The sequence below is a fragment of the Pelobates fuscus genome, chromosome 9, assembly GCF_036172605.1.
Source record: "Pelobates fuscus isolate aPelFus1 chromosome 9, aPelFus1.pri, whole genome shotgun sequence".
Classification (NCBI taxonomy): Eukaryota; Metazoa; Chordata; class Amphibia; order Anura; family Pelobatidae; genus Pelobates; species Pelobates fuscus.
Window position 1 is genome coordinate 24,613,544 of NC_086325.1, and position 18,319 is coordinate 24,631,862.

An 18,319-nucleotide genomic window follows, 5' to 3' on the forward strand; every position below is an offset into this window, starting at 1 on the left:
ACCAGGAAGGAGCAGCACACCAGAATCCGCCAATAGGTATTCCTGGCTAATAGGATAACGGAAAGTGCGGTGAGTGCTGTTTTTATGGAGGATAGGGCAATACTTTAGGTAACGGCGCAGCTACATGACATCACATCCGCCCTCACTGATTCCATTACCCGCCCTATCTTGTCGCGTTTTCTTGACGTCACATCCGCTCCCCGACCAGCGCCCGCCTACCCTTCGCGTCTTTATCTATTCTGTTTTAAAAAACAGTTCTCCAGCCAATAGGCGGCGGGCTTCGTCGCCGTTCTGCGCTGCCATTGGTTGTGGTCGGACAGCAGGCTTGGTCTCCGCCAACCGCCGCCAGGTTTGAATTTTGAGCCGAGGGAAGGATCGGGACTATAGCAGCCGGAGCGGGCGGTGATCTCATTGTACGGTAAGTGCCCGCCTGGTACATCCCATACTGCTCAGCCCTCGGGGAGCGCTCTCCCTGCCCCGGGGGGGTGGCCGCCATTGGCTTCACAGCTGCATTGACATTACTCTCAGCCAGCTGGGAGCCTGCCTGGGCATCATGGGAAATGTAGTCCACAGACACCTGGGGAGCAAGCACTGGCCCTCTCTGCTCTGGGGGTTACTGGTACACCTGGGGAGCCAGCACTGGCCCTCTCTGCTCTGGGGGTTACTGGTACACCTGGGGAGCCAGCACTGGCCCTCTCTGCTCTGGGGGTTGTTATAATGTCTGGGGGTTACTGGGGAGCCAGCACTGACCCTCTCTGCTCTGGGGGTTGTTATAATGTCTGGGGGTTACTGGGGAGCCAGCATTGGCCCTCTCTTCTCTGGGGTTGTTTTATAATGTCTGGGGGTTACTGGGGAGCCAGCACTGACCCTCTCTGCTCTGGGGGTTGTTTTATAATGTCTGGGGGTTACTGGGGAGCCAGCACTGACCCTCTCTGCTCTGGGGGTTGTTTTATAATGTCTGGGGGTTACTGGGGAGCCAGCACTGACCCTCTCTGCTCTGGGGGTTGTTTTATAATGTCTGGGGGTTACTGGGGAGCCAGCACTGACCCTCTCTGCTCTGGGGGTTGTTTTATAATGTCTGGGGGTTACTGGGGAGCCAGCACTGACCCTCTCTGCTCTGGGGGTTGTTTTATAATGTCTGGGGGTTACTGGGGAGCCAGCACTGACCCTCTCTGCTCTGGGGGTTGTTTTATAATGTCTGGGGGTTACTGGGGAGCCAGCACTGACCCTCTCTGCTCTGGGGGTTGTTTTATAATGTCTGGGGGTTACTGGGGAGCCAGCACTGACCCTCTCTGCTCTGGGGGTTGTTTTATAATGTCTGGGGGTTACTGGGGAGCCAGCACTGACCCTCTCTGCTCTGGGGGTTGTTTTATAATGTCTGGGGGTTACTGGGGAGCCAGCACTGACCCTCTCTGCTCTGGGGGTTGTTTTATAATGTCTGGGGGTTACTGGGGAGCCAGCACTGACCCTCTCTGCTCTGGGGGTTGTTTTATAATGTCTGGGGGTTACTGGGGAGCCAGCACTGACCCTCTCTGCTCTGGGGGTTGTTTTATAATGTCTGGGGGTTACTGGGGAGCCAGCACTGACCCTCTCTGCTCTGGGGGTTGTTTTATAATGTCTGGGGGTTACTGGGGAGCCAGCACTGACCCTCTCTGCTCTGGGGGTTGTTTTATAATGTCTGGGGGTTACTGGGGAGCCAGCACTGACCCTCTCTGCTCTGGGGGTTGTTTTATAATGTCTGGGGGTTACTGGGGAGCCAGCACTGACCCTCTCTGCTCTGGGGGTTGTTTTATAATGTCTGGGGGTTACTGGGGAGCCAGCACTGACCCTCTCTGCTCTGGGGGTTGTTATAATGTCTGGGGGTTACTGGTACACCTGGGGAGCCAGCATTGACCCTCTCTGCTCTGGGGTTGTTATAATGTCTGGGGGTTACTGGTACACCTTTGGGAGCCAGCATTGACCCTCTCTGCTCTGTGTGTTTGTTGTTTTGTGTTTCATGTAATATTCACTGATATGGACTGTAAGCTCTCTACACTGGGTGTCCTATATCTCAGAATTTGGGGAGTAAAGAAAGGGTTTTCTAATCCCTTTTTATCTACCAGAGGGCACTATAGTGTTAGGAACCTGACAGACTTGTATTCCTAACACTATAGAATCCCTTTAAACCCTATAACACATAACCAGTTATATACCTGGGCTTTGTGTAAGCAGCGATCATATGTCATGGTTTCAGCAGTTCAGCTAGCACACTAAGGGGGCCCCGCAGTTAGGGCTACCCGATGATGTTTCCTTAGGGTACCTGTCAGCAATGTGCTATGCATGAGGAAATCCGCTTTGAAAACCCCCGTAGAAAAACATGTATACATTGGGTCCCCCACCTGCCAGCTGACGTCGGTGGGTAGGAGCAGAGGCTGAGTCAGAACCAGCACCGAGGGACATTGGCACTGGACTCATGTAAATGGCAGAAGGGTTTTTTAACCCCTTCTGTACCATGGAGGGGGGGGCACTATAGGGAGCTGTAGTGCCAGGAAAAACAACTTTGTTTCGCTGGCACTATAGTTTCCCTTTAATAGCGTGACCGGGTCGCTATAATGACGTACGCGCTTGGCGGAGCGGAGTGGGAGAACCTCTGACTCCCAACAGCCTCAGGCAGCCCTATTGGATACCAGGGAAGCCACCCTCCTGCACCCTAAAGATAGGTAATGGGAGAGTGGCTTAAAAGGTGTACATTTTGCATGCCTGTCTATATGTGTTTGTGTATGTGCGTATCTCTGTGTATCTGCATGTGTACCCCTGTATGTCTGTTTACATTTATGTATGTCAGTGTTTGTATCTGTATGAGTGTCGTGTGTTAGTGTGTCTGCATTTGTGAATCTGTGTCAGATGTTCTTACTTACACTATCCTGCCAATGTCCTTGTTGTATTATTAGTCCCATCTCTTCTGAAAATAAGATCAAGCTAGTGGATTTGGCCTTTAGCTCCACTGGAAAGGTGTAGAATCGGACTTTCTGATCAAGGTAGAGACAGATCTCACCAAACACAAGGGCTTGTGCATTAGAATTTAATTTTATTATGTTTAGGTTGCTGTGAAATTCCAGCATTCTGATCTTTTCGTGATTCTAACTTCATGGGAAGTGGCAGTATACTGTATGGTTTGACAACTTGGTTGGGTGCCCTGCGGATGCAGCCCTTGCTACCAGTCTTCTTCTGCCTGAGGTCCTGTATGACAGCCTAGCTGTGTAGTGTTAACCAGATTCTCCTGCTGGAAAAGTGTGGAATCAGGGGTTGCGGATGCAAATAAAAATAGGTTATACAATTACTCTCTAGTGTATGCTTTGTTTGTAGTGTATGATGCCAGGGTGTATCTGGTACCCTTTTCCAGTTATGTGTCAAACCACAAACAAATTAAAGGGACACTATAGTCATTAGAACAACTACAGCTTGATGTTGTTGTTCTGGTGAGTATAATCATTGCCTGCAGACCTTTTGCAGTAAACCTGGTATTTTCAGAGAAAATGCGGTGTTTACCTCCAGTGACCACTCCTCAGATGGCTATTAGTACTGCACATGACACATGACTGAACTATCCTCATAGAGGTGCATTGTTTCAATGCATCTCTATGGGGAGATGCTGATATGCCAGTGTGGCATTTGGCTCTGCTCACCAGCCCGTCTCCTTGGCTGCATTCATTAGAATTGACAATCTATTTCCTATGGTAAAGCATTGTGATTGGCTGAGATCGTCACCTCTGATGTCAGCCAAGGATGCAGATCAGGGGCAAAGCCAGCACCAGTAGACTCTAATAAAGGTTAGATCTAACTATATTTAGGGGGGGGCAGGGCAGGCTAGATATATATATATATTTTTTTAATTAATTTTATCAGTATAAAAGATATGACACATTAAATCAACAAAAGGACAAACAAGGGGGGGGGGGTAGAGAGTCACACTCTCTGGGGGAGAAGAGAGGCAATTCAGTGGGCCCTCAAGCGCGCCTAGGACACTTCCCTATAAGAGTAGTTTACAGAGATTCTAATATATATAATTTTTTTTTATCAAGTTATCCCATAAGTCGAAACGATAAATTTTTGTATTTAAACTAGTTAAAACAAAGGTTTCCACTTTTAGTTGGTGAGATAATTGTGCCTTAATTAAATTAAGGGGTTAATTTCTACATTGTCTTTAAACCCCTTTATCTTGTTTCTAATATCTATAGCTAATAATTCATTTGTTAAGACGTAGAGAAGCGGCAACAGTGGGCAACCTTGCCTGGTGCCATTTGAGAGGGTAAACCAGTTTGTAGAAAATCTGTAACTTATAATTTTTCCTGATAAGTTATTATATATAGCTTTATAAAATCTACCTGTAAAACACAAACATTTAAGGGTGTTTGCCATGAAATCCAAGCTGACCCTGTCTAAGGCTTTCTCTGCATCCAATGACAGGGTCAGCAAAGAGGACCTCGTTCACAAGCAATCTGATGGATATTTAGTAATGGGCGAGTATGACTTAAGGATGATCTACATGTATCAAATCGGATATGACCATTTTCATCCTATGAGCTAGCACCGCAGCGTACATCTTTATATCTTCATTAGGAGTGAGATAGGTCTATAGCTCCTGACATCTTCTGGATTTTTTTTTTTTATCTGGTTATGATGTTACCTCTCAGGAGGTCCTCGGGTAGTAAGCCTTTATCGGAAAACTCATTAAAGGCAGTTTTTAAATGTGGAACTATCTCATCTTTAAAAAAAAAATGTTTTTTTTTTTTTGTGTGTGTGTAAAACAAAAAAGTCCCAAAAGGCCATCTGGGCCCGGCCTTTTTTAGGTGCTTAAAGAGTACCCTCCCTGCCAAACTCACCCGCAAATTAGATAGGGTGCTAGATTCAAGAGGTTCAAGAATACAGGTTTGTGTTCCTGTCCCTTTAGTGTTCCTTTATGGGACCCCTCACTGCCAATATCACTAATACAGTAGTCTCACTGATACGTTGGCAATGTCGAGGCTGCTAGTTTAGGGCAGCTAAATGTGCATCGAACCGCTGAAATATTTTTAGCAGTTGATTTTAGCTGTCTTTGAATGTAGAATATTCTAGGTAGTATGAGGATTCATGGTTTGGGTAGGGTGTATATGATGACACCAGTTCATATTAAAGGAACATTTAAGTCACCTTGATCACTTCATTTTAATGAAGTGGTTCTACAGTTTGCCGTCTTACAGACAAAATAGAATCTAAAGTAGTGAGAGCAAAGCTGCTTGACCTTTTTATTTTTTATTTCTTTCATATCTACCAGTTTGTCTAAATGTCGTTCATCCCTCTCTTTCAAAGTCTTTATTAACCTGACCTTTATTTCTAATTCTCAGATGGACAACTTGGGAGAGAAGAGGGCAGCAGCAGCAGCCAAGATGGCCTCCCGTCTGCCTGTCCCACCGAGCAGAAAAAGAGCTTTGAGTGATGAAAACGTGGAGCAGATGGCAAGGGTAAAAGAGCAGGGGGTGTGTGTCATATTAATTATGGTCTTTTATCTCCGCAAAAAAACAAACTTTTTCATTGCAGATAAAAATTAACTGGCATATCTAGTATACCTTCACCTTTTTAATAGCAGAGGTTTTATTTTGTCCTACACAGTGTAGCAGTGTGTCTGACCTCATCCATTGTGATCTCTTCTGCGCTGATAGACTCTACCGCTTCTTCTGGGTGTTTCCCACAAGTTTATAAATCACAGGTTTCAATGAGACTTGGTCAGAGTACAAATACAGCATAAAGTTAGGCATAAATTCCCATCAGCTGCTTGGGTCTCCCTGTTTTAGACCAGTTTACTGCATTTTATTATCATTGTTAAAGTGCTGAGGAGAGGGGTAAAGGGATTATGTATTTTAACTTTTCTTTTAAATTCCATTTCTCAGAAGAGATCCAAAACCACCTCCCCAGATGACACAATGACTACAGTACATGTGGCAGCAAGCATTGCCACATCTAAGCCTCGTTCCGCTGTAGCAGCTTTTCCGAAGCCGCCAGTTATAGGTATGTAACAGAACTCTGGCAGTGCCATTATTGTCAATCAATGTTAAATCAGTAAAGTAGTAATTCCACATCACTGTAATTCACAGGACGGCAAACATTGGCAGTTATCAGGCCCAAGAATCGGAACGTTGGGGTTAACTCTGCAGGTATGTGCATTGTGAATTTGTCTTTATACATTAGTTTGAAATGAAGGTAGGCTTACTTGTCTAATATTGGAGTGGTGGGGGGGGCTTAATGAAGCTGTTTTGGTGTATAGATTATGCCTCTGAAGTTTCACTGCTCAATTCTTTGCCATTTAGGAGTTAAATCAATTTTGTTTCTGTTTATGCAGCATTAGCCACACCTTCCCTAGTTGTGACTGATACCGCCTGCATGAAAACAAAATGGTTTAATCCTCAGATGTAACTTACTTTAAAAGCTTTTATCTCCTGCTCTGTAATTTTAACTTAAATTACATACAATAGCTATCGACAGAGCTGGCAATGAGAGATTTTAAATTAAACAGAATTTGCAGTAAAGGAAGAGTAATCATTAGTTGACTCTTTACAGGAAGGCTGTGTAAGTCATATGCAGGGAGGTGTGCCTAGGGCTGCATCAACAAAGTGATTTAACTCCTACCTGAATAGTGAGATAGTGGCATTATCTATGCACCAAAACTGCTTCATTAACCAACACCCAGTTATAACTCTAATTTAAAGGAAACTAAGGTTTGTTTGTTTTTTATTTCTTTTAAACCTTATGTTTTCTTTGATACGTTTTTTATAATGTCAAAATGCTTACTTTGAATTTATTCTCCAGGAACACGGTTTACAAAGTTAAGAAACAATTTTTTCATAAATGTTCTTGAATAAATAGTCCAGTTTACTGTTTAATGATCGAAAGAGGGGTCCGTGCACTTTATGATGTGACTTTGGACACGAAAGACATTTCAACTCCATTCATATACTTCTGTGCTTGGACTTTCTTTCTATCTTGCTGGAAAAAAGGTCATGCCACCTTAGAAGATTCACGACTATGCATGTTCAGCCCTTAACCCCTTGCTTCTTCAGTTGTGGCATGTGTATGTCTAGCCTGTAGTGTGGTCTGTCAGTCCAAGTTGTACTTGTACTATCACATTTGCCATATACAAATTGTGCTGAACATGTGCTTGCCTAGGGTGTCCCTTGAATGGATACTAAAGGCACTGTTTCATTTCATTGAAGTGGTTTTAGTGTCTGGAATCCCATATCGCTTGCTTATATTCAGTGTTAAACAGATTTGTTTTACATTTAATGCACAGTCACAGTCGATAGCAGCCCTGCTGCATTGGATAATCCGGGAGAATTATGCAGAGCATCAATCTGCATCTGTCATTGACCACTTTAAGCTTATCACAGGCACCAACAGTGTCTCTTTAAATAGCCATCATTTCAATACTTTCTCATTTGTTTACCACTTACACTTTATAATAGTTTGAATATGGCATTCAATTTACTGAATGATTACAGGATGGCACAGTTTTAGTGTAGTTGTACATTGGATTGGTGTTGTATAGATAAATTAGGAGCGCTGTGATTTGTAGTGTATTCAGTGATTCCTTACAATAAACTGGCATGTAAATCTGTTTTCATGTTTCACAGCAAACTCTGCGAAATCTCGACTCAATGTGTCAGGTAAGACTACCTCGTCATATGTTTTGCTTTCTTGTTTTCTTGCGTCTCTCTCGTCTGCCCTCTCCCTCCCTCTAAAACCAATGCAGACTATGGTGTTAAGAATTTACAATTTCAAGTAAAATGTATTATGGTAACACAAGGTGTGGTAGACCTCTCTGCCTTTGGGTTTTTATTTAAAACCGAATTTGTCTGTCCGGCGGTTGCCGGTTGTTCTTATGTTTCCTGCTTGCAATTATCAAAAGACGAACAGACTCCCGAATGGCAGGCCACCCAGCAGGGAAGTGTGCTGCTCGTTAACCTTTCATCAAAAGACGAACGACAACCACCCAGCCGACCATTCGGGATTTGGAAGTGTCTGCGGTTAACCACAATGTTAATGAGGGCAGAAAGGTTAACGAGCAGCACACTTCCCTGCTGAGTGGCCTGCCATTCGGTAGTTTGTTCGTCTTTTGATGAATGCAAGCAGGAAACATAAGAACAACTGGCAACCGCCGAACAAACAGGCGAATTAGGTTTCAAATAACCCAAAGGCAGAGAGGTCTGCCACACAAGGGATGTGTCACCTTTCACATCATAGCTATCTCTATATCTTGTCCACAAACTCAAGAATGCACTTTATTTTTCTAATTCTATTTGAAAATCATATGAATTCTAAATTTAAAATTTATCATCAAGGTATATTTATTACTGTACATCTATTGTTCTGTGCTTGGGTTCTGGTTGTCTCATGCTTATGTTTAGAAATTTGTATTACTGACAATTCTCACCTTTGTGAATAATACATTACTTGTGTTGTCTCTGTGTGCTTGGGTTATAGCTGTGTGTTCTCTCACTGTTGTGTGCTTGGGTTATAGCTGTGTGTTCTCTCACTGCTGTGTGCTTGGGTTATAGCTGTGTGTTCTCTCACTGTTGTGTGCTCGGGTTATAGCTGTGTGTTCTCTCACTGCTGTGTGCTTGGGTTATAGCTGTGTGTTCTCTCACTGCTGTGTGTTCTCTCACTGCTGTGTGTTCTCTCACTGCTGTGTGTTCTCTCACTGCTGTGTGTTCTCTCACTGCTGTGTGTTCTCTCACTGCTGTGTGTTCTCTCACTGCTGTGTGTTCTCTCACTGCTGTGTGTTCTCTCACTGCTGTGTGTTCTCTCACTGCTGTGTGTTCTCTCACTGCTGTGTGTTCTCTCACTGCTGTGTGTTCTCTCACTGCTGTGTGTTCTCTCACTGCTGTGTGTTCTCTCACTGCTGTGTGTTCTCTCACTGCTGTGTGTTCTCTCACTGCTGTGTGTTCTCTCACTGCTGTGTGTTCTCTCACTGCTGTGTGTTCTCTCACTGCTGTGTGTTCTCTCACTGCTGTGTGTTCTCTCACTGCTGTGTGTTCTCTCACTGCTGTGTGTTCTCTCACTGCTGTGTGTTCTCTCACTGCTGTGTGTTCTCTCACTGCTGTGTGTTCTCTCACTGCTGTGTGTTCTCTCACTGCTGTGTGTTCTCTCACTGCTGTGTGTTCTCTCACTGCTGTGTGCTTGAGTTATAGCTGTGTGTTTTCTCTGTGCCGTGTGCTTGGGTTATAGCTGTGTGTTTTCTCTGTGCCGTGTGCTTGGGTTATAGCTGTGTGTTTTCTCTGTGCCGTGTGCTTGGGTTATAGCTGTGTGTTTTCTCTGTGCCGTGTGCTTGGGTTATAGCTGTGTGTTTTCTCCGTGCTGTGTGTTTTCTCCGTGCTGTGTGTTTTCTCCGTGCTGTGTGTTTTCTCCGTGCTGTGTGTTTTTCTCCGTGCTGTGTGTTTTTCTCCGTGCTGTGTGTTTTTCTCCGTGCTGTGTGTTTTTCTCCGTGCTGTGTGTTTTTCTCCGTGCTGTGTGTTTTTCTCTGTGCTGTGTGTTTTCTCTGTGCTGTGTATGTAGGTTCTAGATGTGTTGTCTCACTTATGTCCTTGCTTTGTTTTTTTTTTTTTTAAAGTACCCTCTCAACCATCGACCACTGCAGCTGATAAAAAGAAACGTGCTGCCTGGGATCTTAAGGGTCAGGTTAATGACATGAAGGACAAAGTCACAACCTTCAAGAGTAAAGTACAGACGCTGTCAGGGGAGAATGCTCGTCTTCTAACCACCAGAGAGCAGTTACAAAGACAGACGGAGGCCCTGACCTCTGAGAATTCCAAGCTGAACCAAGAGCGACAGTGAGTTCACTCTCAACTTGATATTTAATGTATCGTGTTTACTGCTCATCGACAGTAAACCTGATGGGAAGTCTGCTGACCACCTTTCTCGGTGTGGATCTCAGTCACTCTTGTCCTGTGCCTTATTTACAGTTCCACATCTATCTCAGATGAAATGCTGGGGACACTATTGTCCAACAATAGCACCCCTCCTACGCATTGGATGGACTTATCCTTTTTCCTACTTATACCTCCATATTTACTAATTCGTGTTTCCGTTTCCTTCTCATAGTCCTCATTGTATCAGCCTATGATTTTAAGTGTAATTCTAGAAAGTATCTGTATTGTCTATGATGCCATTTATGAACGGTTTGACGTTTACCTCGGTTTCTCTGGTGCCCACAGTCGGGTTCTTCTTTACCGATATCTGTAAAGCTAAAGTTTTCCTTCTCCTTTTAGCATTGTCAATTTTGTCCAACTTTGGATGGAATTCATTGACTGGGGAGTGTCAGCTGATACTCTAAGCCAATAAATCCCTTTCAATCATAAAGTTAATAGATCCAGCTAATGTAGAAAAGGAACTCTAGCAATATCTAGCGGTGCAGAGGGGCTGCTCCTTGGACACCCAGGGGCAACCAGGTAAGTGTCAATTTAAAACTAGTTTGCCTTATTACTGTCAGACAACGCTAGGGACCTCTGGCACTGTAAGCCCTACAGCACACTATAATGGCTATGGTACTTGGAGTACCACTATAAGCCGACAATTCGATTTTTCTCCCCTGATATCATACTGTTCCTTTTTTGTACAGAACACTTGCATCAAAGCTGCACACCGAGCAACACAAAACAGCCACATCTGAAAAGGAGATTGCCCGTCTGACTGAGCTTTCTCAGAAGCTGGAAGTGGAGCTAACTGCTCAAAAAAACCTCTCTGAAGATTTACAGGGAGCAAACCACAGTCTGACACTACAACTGAAAGATAAGGAGGTGGGTTTGAAGTTAGTTTTTTGTTTTTTTTCCAATATCCTTGGAAGAACACTGCAGGTTATGGCAAGGTCTCATGTTTCCTTGGTAGAACACAAAGCAGGTGTGATTTCTCAAATCTAGTGTCAGGAGTACATGTTTGTATTCCTGACACTATAATGTTCTTTTAAAGACTAATGATCTCCCCTCTCTATGACACAGGTTAAACTGCTATGTGTGCAGGGAGAGAATACTGTGCTGCAAAACACAGCGAGGGACCAGAGTCAGGAGATTGCTGCTCTTAAGTCAACAATTGAACAGAGAGATACACAAATCCACACTCTGGAGACTGAACGAAGACGCTTGCACAACATGGTCCAGGAACTGAAGGTAAGCTTTGCTCCGGAATCTACTCTTGGACAGCTGAACCTCAAATGTTTTAAAGGGAGAATTTTAAATAATGCTGATACAAATTGAGTTTGCACTTGTAGTTTTTTTTAATGATTGATTTAGTTTGATTTCTCACTTTACGTTTAAATGTCTATTGTCTGTGTGATCCATTAGGGGAACATTCGCGTTTTTTGTAGAGTTAGACCAACTCTGTCCACTGAGAGGACTCTGCCGGCCAGTCATATTGGCTATCCAGCAAACGATGAGAAGGCGATTATTTTATCAAAAATTGAAGAGGTAAAGTATATTCAAGCCTCCACGATGGCCATTGTGTAGTTTTGGGCTCTAATTTCATCCTGTCCTGTTCAATATTAGATCTAATACTCTTTGTATGTTTCTCAATATTGATTGAATTATTATTTAAAACGTGTGGCCATATATTAAAACTACTAAAGTTTGACATGGCAGTTGGTTTGTAATAAACTTCCCTTGATCTCCTACAATCAAATTCCTCCGCTTCTCTGAGTATTGTTTGAAATCTAGTCTACTGGAACTGCTGTGAAAGGGTAGCAATCCTGGCACAACACAGACTCTTTATAATTACCTTCTATATTTTTCAGGGTATTTCTGTATACAATTTTCTCAATACATTATCCGCACCACGAACTCTCTCTCTTAACAAGTCCTATCTCTCTTTCTCCTGATCGCTCAGTCTCACGTTGGACGAGAAAAAAAAGAAGCCGTAAAGTATGATTTTAACTTTGACTGCGTTTTCCCCCCGTCCTGCACTCAAGCCGCTATCTTTGAGGAAATCTCATTATTGGTCCAAGTAAGTATCACAGATGGAAGCCTGCTTGTTTTAAAGGGACATTACAGGAACATGTTCACCTTAAGCACACTGCATATCTTCTATGCCCCCCACCCCAGTTTGCGATGAATTACATCATCTTTGTTCTGTTTCTCTTAGTCAGCTCTGGATGGATACCCAGTGTGTATATTTGCGTATGGCCAAACCGGCAGTGGAAAGACATACACTATGGAGGGGCCTGATGATCTTTCGATGAACACCATGGGAATGATTCCCAGGGCTATCCAACAAATTTTCCAGAGTGCGGAGGAGCTGAAAACTAAAGGATGGCAGGTAAGTGAGAGGATTGCATGCTGAAAATCACAGGTGGCCAATAAAGTAAATCTTCAGTAGTTGAACTTTAAAACCCATGGGGCTTTGCCAGTCTTGCTCTATTTTATTTATTTTTTTTATTATTATTTTTGCTGTGCAGAGGTAAACAATCGTGTCATGCCACAACAGCAGTTAACACAAACGGCATAATACATAGCTAACATGGAAAGAGGCATTTAGGGAGAACATTTTTTTAGGAATATGACAGGCATAGAACCATGCAAAGAAAACCGAAGAAACATATTTAGCCAAGACTAGTGATACACGCTTGTGAACGAATAGATTATGATAAGTGTAGAGCTCCTAGCATGGTCTTGTTGGGCAAGATGAAGTCCTAACCTCTGGTATAAAACGTGGCTACACTGTACTATTCCACCATATTAGGGAACAAATGGCAAATTAAGGTAAACTCAGTGCTCGTTAGGGTGTTGGTGACCAGTGTCTCTGGGTGAATGTTGCTGAGCTTCAGCCGATGCCCGTAGGTGGCATAATTGCTGCACGGCCAGAGATGGCTTTGCTCCAGAGTCAGGTGCCCCTCTAGCCCCAGGTCCGAGTGAGAGCCAACAACTTTATACCACCGACTGCTTCTAGAGTCCGAGCCTGTCCCTGTCATTGGGCGATCGGAGGATGTGGTAACAGACCACTTGTCCTTGCCTTCAGTAACACTTAGAGTGGGTCGTGGTAGCCAGTTAATCGGGTTTAATATCCTTATAGCGATTTTAGCAATGCAGGAGCTCCAGCATTTCACGTCTGGCTCGTTTGAAGGTCAGGGCCTGCCCCCCCAGTCCTGCTCTAATTTTTAAAGATTGTTTATAAAAAATAAAAAGAGCACTGGGCACAACTTAGTTTAAAATACCCGTCATGGAGAGCTGAAACAGTCTGGTCACTGCACCCCAACCACCAACATTGAGATCATCATTCCTGATGATTTCTGGTCCAAAGTACTATATTTCATACAGATGCATTTGTAAATCTAAACCACTCAATGAGATCCCCCCAATCTCTCATGAGAATAATTAGCTGTTTAGTATCCTGCTTTGTGTTCTGACCTTTTGAAAATCAGTGGATGGAGGTTCCTCTAGGGGCAGTCTGTCTGACAGCTAGTAGGGGTGTGTGTGTTTCAAACAAATGTGTAAACCGTTTCTCAGAGCCCTCCGGTCCACCCCACCCGACCCGAAGTGGTCTGAGTAACTAGTGTCCCTTTAAAATAAATGACTTGTCACTAGTTGCAGACTTTCTCAAAATAATTAATATATCCATGATACAGGGCTTTATAGTCTACCTTTGTGATATGTGTATAATAGAAATTAAGCCTACTATCCTTTATTTGTATAAACTTGTTACCCTAAGTCCATTAAATAAGTGTATTTAATCTGGAACCAGATGATGCACATTAGTGTTTTACCAATATAATAGTGTTTGGGGGTAGTGTTTATTATTTTCTTTTATATATTTTATTTATTTAATTGATCCATGTATATAAATATATATATTTTTCTCTGTTGTGTTTCCTTTTCATTTTTTTAGTACAAGTTCACTGCCAGTTTCCTAGAGATTTATAATGAGACTTTACGGGACCTGCTGGTGAGCCGTCCAGATAAGAAGCTGGAATACGATATCCGAAAGGTCAGCACGTCGAACAACAGCGTGTATGTGACCAATCTGCGCTATGTGGAGGTCTCCAGCGAGGAGGAGGTGAGACTTACAACAGGCAACCTGTTGGCGTATAGATTAGTAGTAATCGCATGTGAGCCCTCCCTTAATTTAATAATCCCCTTCACAGATTAATTATTTCAGTGCATTGTTTATACAGGGCTTTATGGGGCAGGCTTGGAGCACGTCTTTAGAGACTGTGGTGTAACCATACTGGGGATGCTGTTTAATCCACAGCATCCATCATATAATGAACCACCAAATGAAGGACTAGTTCCCGTAACTTTAAAGAGGTTATGTGGCCAAAAATAAACCGTTTTATCTGCTTCTATATAGCTGCTTCCTGTGTATGAATTTATTTTCTCCTGATCGCTCACGTTCTCCTAAAACAAGGTGTGTGTATATGTATATATGTATGTGTCAAATAGACAAAACTCCACAGTAGGCAGAGCTTAAATAAAGGTTTCTGTTGACTTCTCAGATTTACCCACAATCCATCAGTAAAAATCAGTCTTAAAAAGGGGCAAACGGCAGACCTCATAGGCAGAGTACAACAAAATGACTGCACCCAGATATTGGTAAAGATAAATTTAGATCAAGCCATGTGTCAAGTGGAACTATGAAAATTACATTTAAAGGAATAAAATAAAAATAACAGGACAACTCTAAGTCCCTTCTAGCAATTATGTTAAAATGGGTTTGAAAAACAAAACCGGGAGAATCTCCTGTAATTCCCATTGCTGTGCATCACATATTGAGTGTGGAGGAGAACAATGCAGATATTTAGTGATGCATATCTTATATTATATTATCGCCTCTGGGATTTAGGGATTATAGTAGAGCTATTCTTATTGTTTTATCTCCCTTCCACCTTTTGTAGGTTAATGAACTTCTTCTGATGGCAAAGGCAAATCGATCTGTGGCAAAAACTGCCCTCAATGACCGTTCATCTCGCAGCCACAGTGTATTCCAGCTGAAGATAGAGGGCGAGAACCTGACACGGGATATCAGGACATCATGTAAGTCTGAACCTGAGCCCTCTTTGAACACCTGTGAAGTTGTGTTTATATGAACTATAGCCTTTTATTTATTTATTTTTATTTTACTTTCTAGTTCTTTTCTTGCTTATTTCTACTAATTTTGAATTCCAGAGTAGTCGTGTACTGAAATGTTATGTCCAAATAGACCAACACAAAGGCCACTATGTAAAAATAATTTATTTTCACAATGGTTTATAAAAATATGTAACTTAAATCAAGACCTTGTATATCCTCCCTGAGTGTGCCGTTACTTCATGTCATTTGCGTACATGCGTTTGGAGGTGTCACAGATTGTTTTATGTTCCTAGCGGTGCTGAGTTTAATTGACCTTGCTGGGAGTGAGCGTCTGGATCGGTCACTTTCAACAGGAGATAGACTAAAGGAAACACAGTCTATCAACACATCCCTTTCCACCCTTGGAATGGTCATCACCTCGTTGTGTAACAAGGTAAGAACACACACACTGTGAGCTCCCTCGCTTGCCATTAACTGTCAATTCAGCACAAATGGATTGGGGTATTCTGAGCAGAATGCATTGGCCAACTGATTGTCTGCTGCTTTATTTCCATACGCAGTAATTCTAATGAGACAGAAGTGTCTGTACGGTCCTGTCTGTCTTTATTTTTTTATTTTTTATTATTCATATAATTCAACTTAAGTAGAACCATTCGTATCCTAACAGTCATGGGAGCAGCCCATACAACTGAAAAGTCATTGTGATTTTCTGTCTCTTCACAGGATTCTCACATCCCTTATAGAAATAGCAAGCTCACTTACCTTCTGCAGAACAGTTTGGGTGGGAATGCCAAAGTGTAAGTATCTGTATTCATCTAATTAAATGTCACATGATCTAACATGCAGCGGAATGTCATGCTTTACAGCCTTCCTGCGTTCTACTCACACTTACAGCCTTCCTGCTTTCTACTCACACTTACAGCCTTCCTGCTTTCTACTCACACTTACAGCCTCCCTGCGTTCTACTCACACTTACAGCCTCCCTGCGTTCTACTCACACTTACAGCCTCCCTGCTTTCTACTCACACTTACAGCCTCCCTGCGTTCTACTCACACTTACAGCCTCCCTGCTTTCTACTCACACTCACAGCCTCCCTGCTTTCTACTCACACTCACAGCCTCCCTGCTTTCTACTCACAGCCTCCCTGCTTTCTACTCACACTCACAGCCTCCCTGCTTTCTACTCACACTTACAGCCTTCCTGCTTTCTACTCACACTTACAGCCTTCCTGCTTTCTACTCACACTTACAGCCTTCCTGCGTTCTACTCACACTTACAGCCTTCCTGCTTTCTACTCTCACTTACAGACTCCCTGCTTTCTACTCACACTTACAGCCTCCCTGCTTTCTACTCACACTTACAGCCTCCCTGCGTTCTACTCACACTTACAGCCTCCCTGCGTTCTACTCACACTTACAGTCTCCCTGCGTTCTACTCACACTTACAGTCTCCCTGCTTTCTACTCACACTTACAGCCTCCCTGCTTTCTACTCACACTTACAGCCTCCCTGCTTTCTACTCACACTTACAGCCTCCCTGCTTTCTACTCACACTCACAGCCTCCCTGCTTTCTACTCACACTCACAGCCTCCCTGCTTTCTACTCACACTCACAGCCTCCCTGCTTTCTACTCACACTTACAGCCTTCCTGCTTTCTACTCACACAGCCTTCCTGCTTTCTACTCACACTTACAGCCTTCCTGCGTTCTACTCACACTTACAGCCTTCCTGCTTTCTACTCTCACTTACAGACTCCCTGCTTTCTACTCACACTTACAGCCTTCCTGCTTTCTACTCACACTTACAGACTCCCTGCTTTCTACTCACACTTACAGCCTCCCTGCGTTCTACTCACACTTACAGACTCCCTGCTTTCTACTCACACTTACAGCCTTCCTGCTTTCTACTCACACTTACAGCCTTCCTGCGTTCTACTCTCACAGCCTCCCTGCTTTCTACTCTCACTTACAGCCTTCCTGCTTTCTACTCTCACTTACAGACTCCCTGCTTTCTACTCTCACTTACAGACTCCCTGCTTTCTACTCTCACTTACAGACTCCCTGCTTTCTACTCTCACTTACAGACTCCCTGCTTTCTACTCTCACTTACAGACTCCCTGCTTTCTACTCTCACTTACAGACTCCCTGCTTTCTACTCTCACTTACCTTTTAATGTCATGCTTTACAGACTGATGTTTGTCAACATCTCTCCACTTGAAGAAAACTTGGCAGAATCTCTGAATTCACTTCGGTTTGCCAGCAAGGTGAGAGGGAGCAGAATCCTTTCATGGTTTAATCATGACAACTGTGATCTGTGTTTGTGCATCTGAAGTAATTGTTCTAATCGGCCAAAATGAAATGCATGATCTCCCAAACGGCTTTACTGAAATCTATGTATTTATAATTATTTCACACTCCTGTTGAGGGGCCCCTCTTCCTTCTTGTAATTTCTGATTATGCTGCCAATCTTTTGAAATGCTTCCTCTTAATAGCTCCTTCATTTATATATTTTTTTTTCCTCTCTCTGTGTAGGTAAATGAATGCGTAATAGGCACAGCGCGCGCCAACCGCAAGTGAACTGGACCAGATTTTTTTTTTTTTCTTCATGTCTAGAATTGTTTATATGCAAATAAGGGTGAACAGTAATATTATCAATTTTAAGAATCTTTTGTGTGTGTGTTTTTTTTTTTTTATTTTATTTTATTTTTTTTCTGGCCTCTTTCTACCCCATGTTGGGATTCAGAAGAGACATTTTAAAACTACCCTCTGTTCATCCTTTTTTTTTTTTTTTATGCATATTAAACGCTGGACTGCTTCCCATTGTATATAAGCCTGTAAGGTCATGTAAATATGAAATATTTTTTTTATCGCTTAGTTTTTGTTTTTTGACGAGGAACCCTGTTCATCATGTTGTCAAACTATCCACTTAAAAAAAAATATCCTTTTTTCCATTCTGTGTATTGACTCTATGTAATGTACATCTCTTCTTATTGTGTGTAAATATAGATCCATTCCCTCTTTCTTTGACTTCTTGCTTTCGCTAAAAACCCTGAAAAATTAAATATTACTAGTGAATGGCACTTAAAACGAAATACTGTGATTTCTAAGTTACAGGTTGTCTGGAATCAGTCAGTGTACGGGGATTACTTAAATTAGAACTGGCGTGCATGTTATTATTCATGGAACTATCTTCTTCTCATGGGTTTGTGTTTTTTTAGGCATAGAATGTACGTTGCAGAAATATGAAAAATGAGTTTTAG

At 42.8% G+C, this 18,319-nt stretch overlaps 1 protein-coding gene across 2 annotated transcripts; it reads left to right on the forward strand.

Moving 5' to 3' along the window:
* Window positions 1-290: 290 nt before the first annotated feature.
* On the forward strand, window positions 291-17,700 carry KIFC1 (kinesin family member C1). Of its 2 annotated transcripts, none has more exons than XM_063433286.1 (17): window positions 291-418; window positions 5,364-5,495; window positions 5,907-6,024; window positions 6,111-6,170; window positions 7,644-7,676; window positions 9,620-9,839; window positions 10,628-10,805; window positions 11,004-11,171; window positions 11,346-11,468; window positions 11,884-12,000; window positions 12,139-12,312; window positions 13,879-14,046; window positions 14,885-15,023; window positions 15,353-15,492; window positions 15,783-15,856; window positions 17,248-17,323; window positions 17,592-17,700. In XM_063433286.1, exons 2-17 carry the CDS (start codon window positions 5,364-5,366, stop codon window positions 17,634-17,636), a joined length of 1,965 nt encoding a protein of 654 aa, XP_063289356.1. In that variant the 5' UTR covers window positions 291-418; the 3' UTR covers window positions 17,637-17,700. The 2 variants fall into 2 exon arrangements, with proteins under 2 accessions (XP_063289356.1, XP_063289357.1); XM_063433287.1 differs by having other exon boundaries at window positions 292-418; window positions 5,364-5,480.
* Window positions 17,701-18,319: the final 619 nt, after the last annotated feature.

What these genes read in the sequence shown, in the direction of transcription:
- KIFC1 (XM_063433286.1), top strand. Translation starts at nt 5,364, where the DNA reads ATGGACAACTTGGGAGAGAAGAGGGCAGCAGCAGCAGCCAAGATGGCC. An exon ending in TACAACTGAAAGATAAGGAG is followed by an intron (nt 10,806 to 11,003) that starts GTGGGTTTGAAG and finishes TCTATGACACAG; the next exon opens with GTTAAACTGCTATGTGTGCA. An exon ending in AAATCTCATTATTGGTCCAA is followed by an intron (nt 12,001 to 12,138) that starts GTAAGTATCACA and finishes TGTTTCTCTTAG; the next exon opens with TCAGCTCTGGATGGATACCC.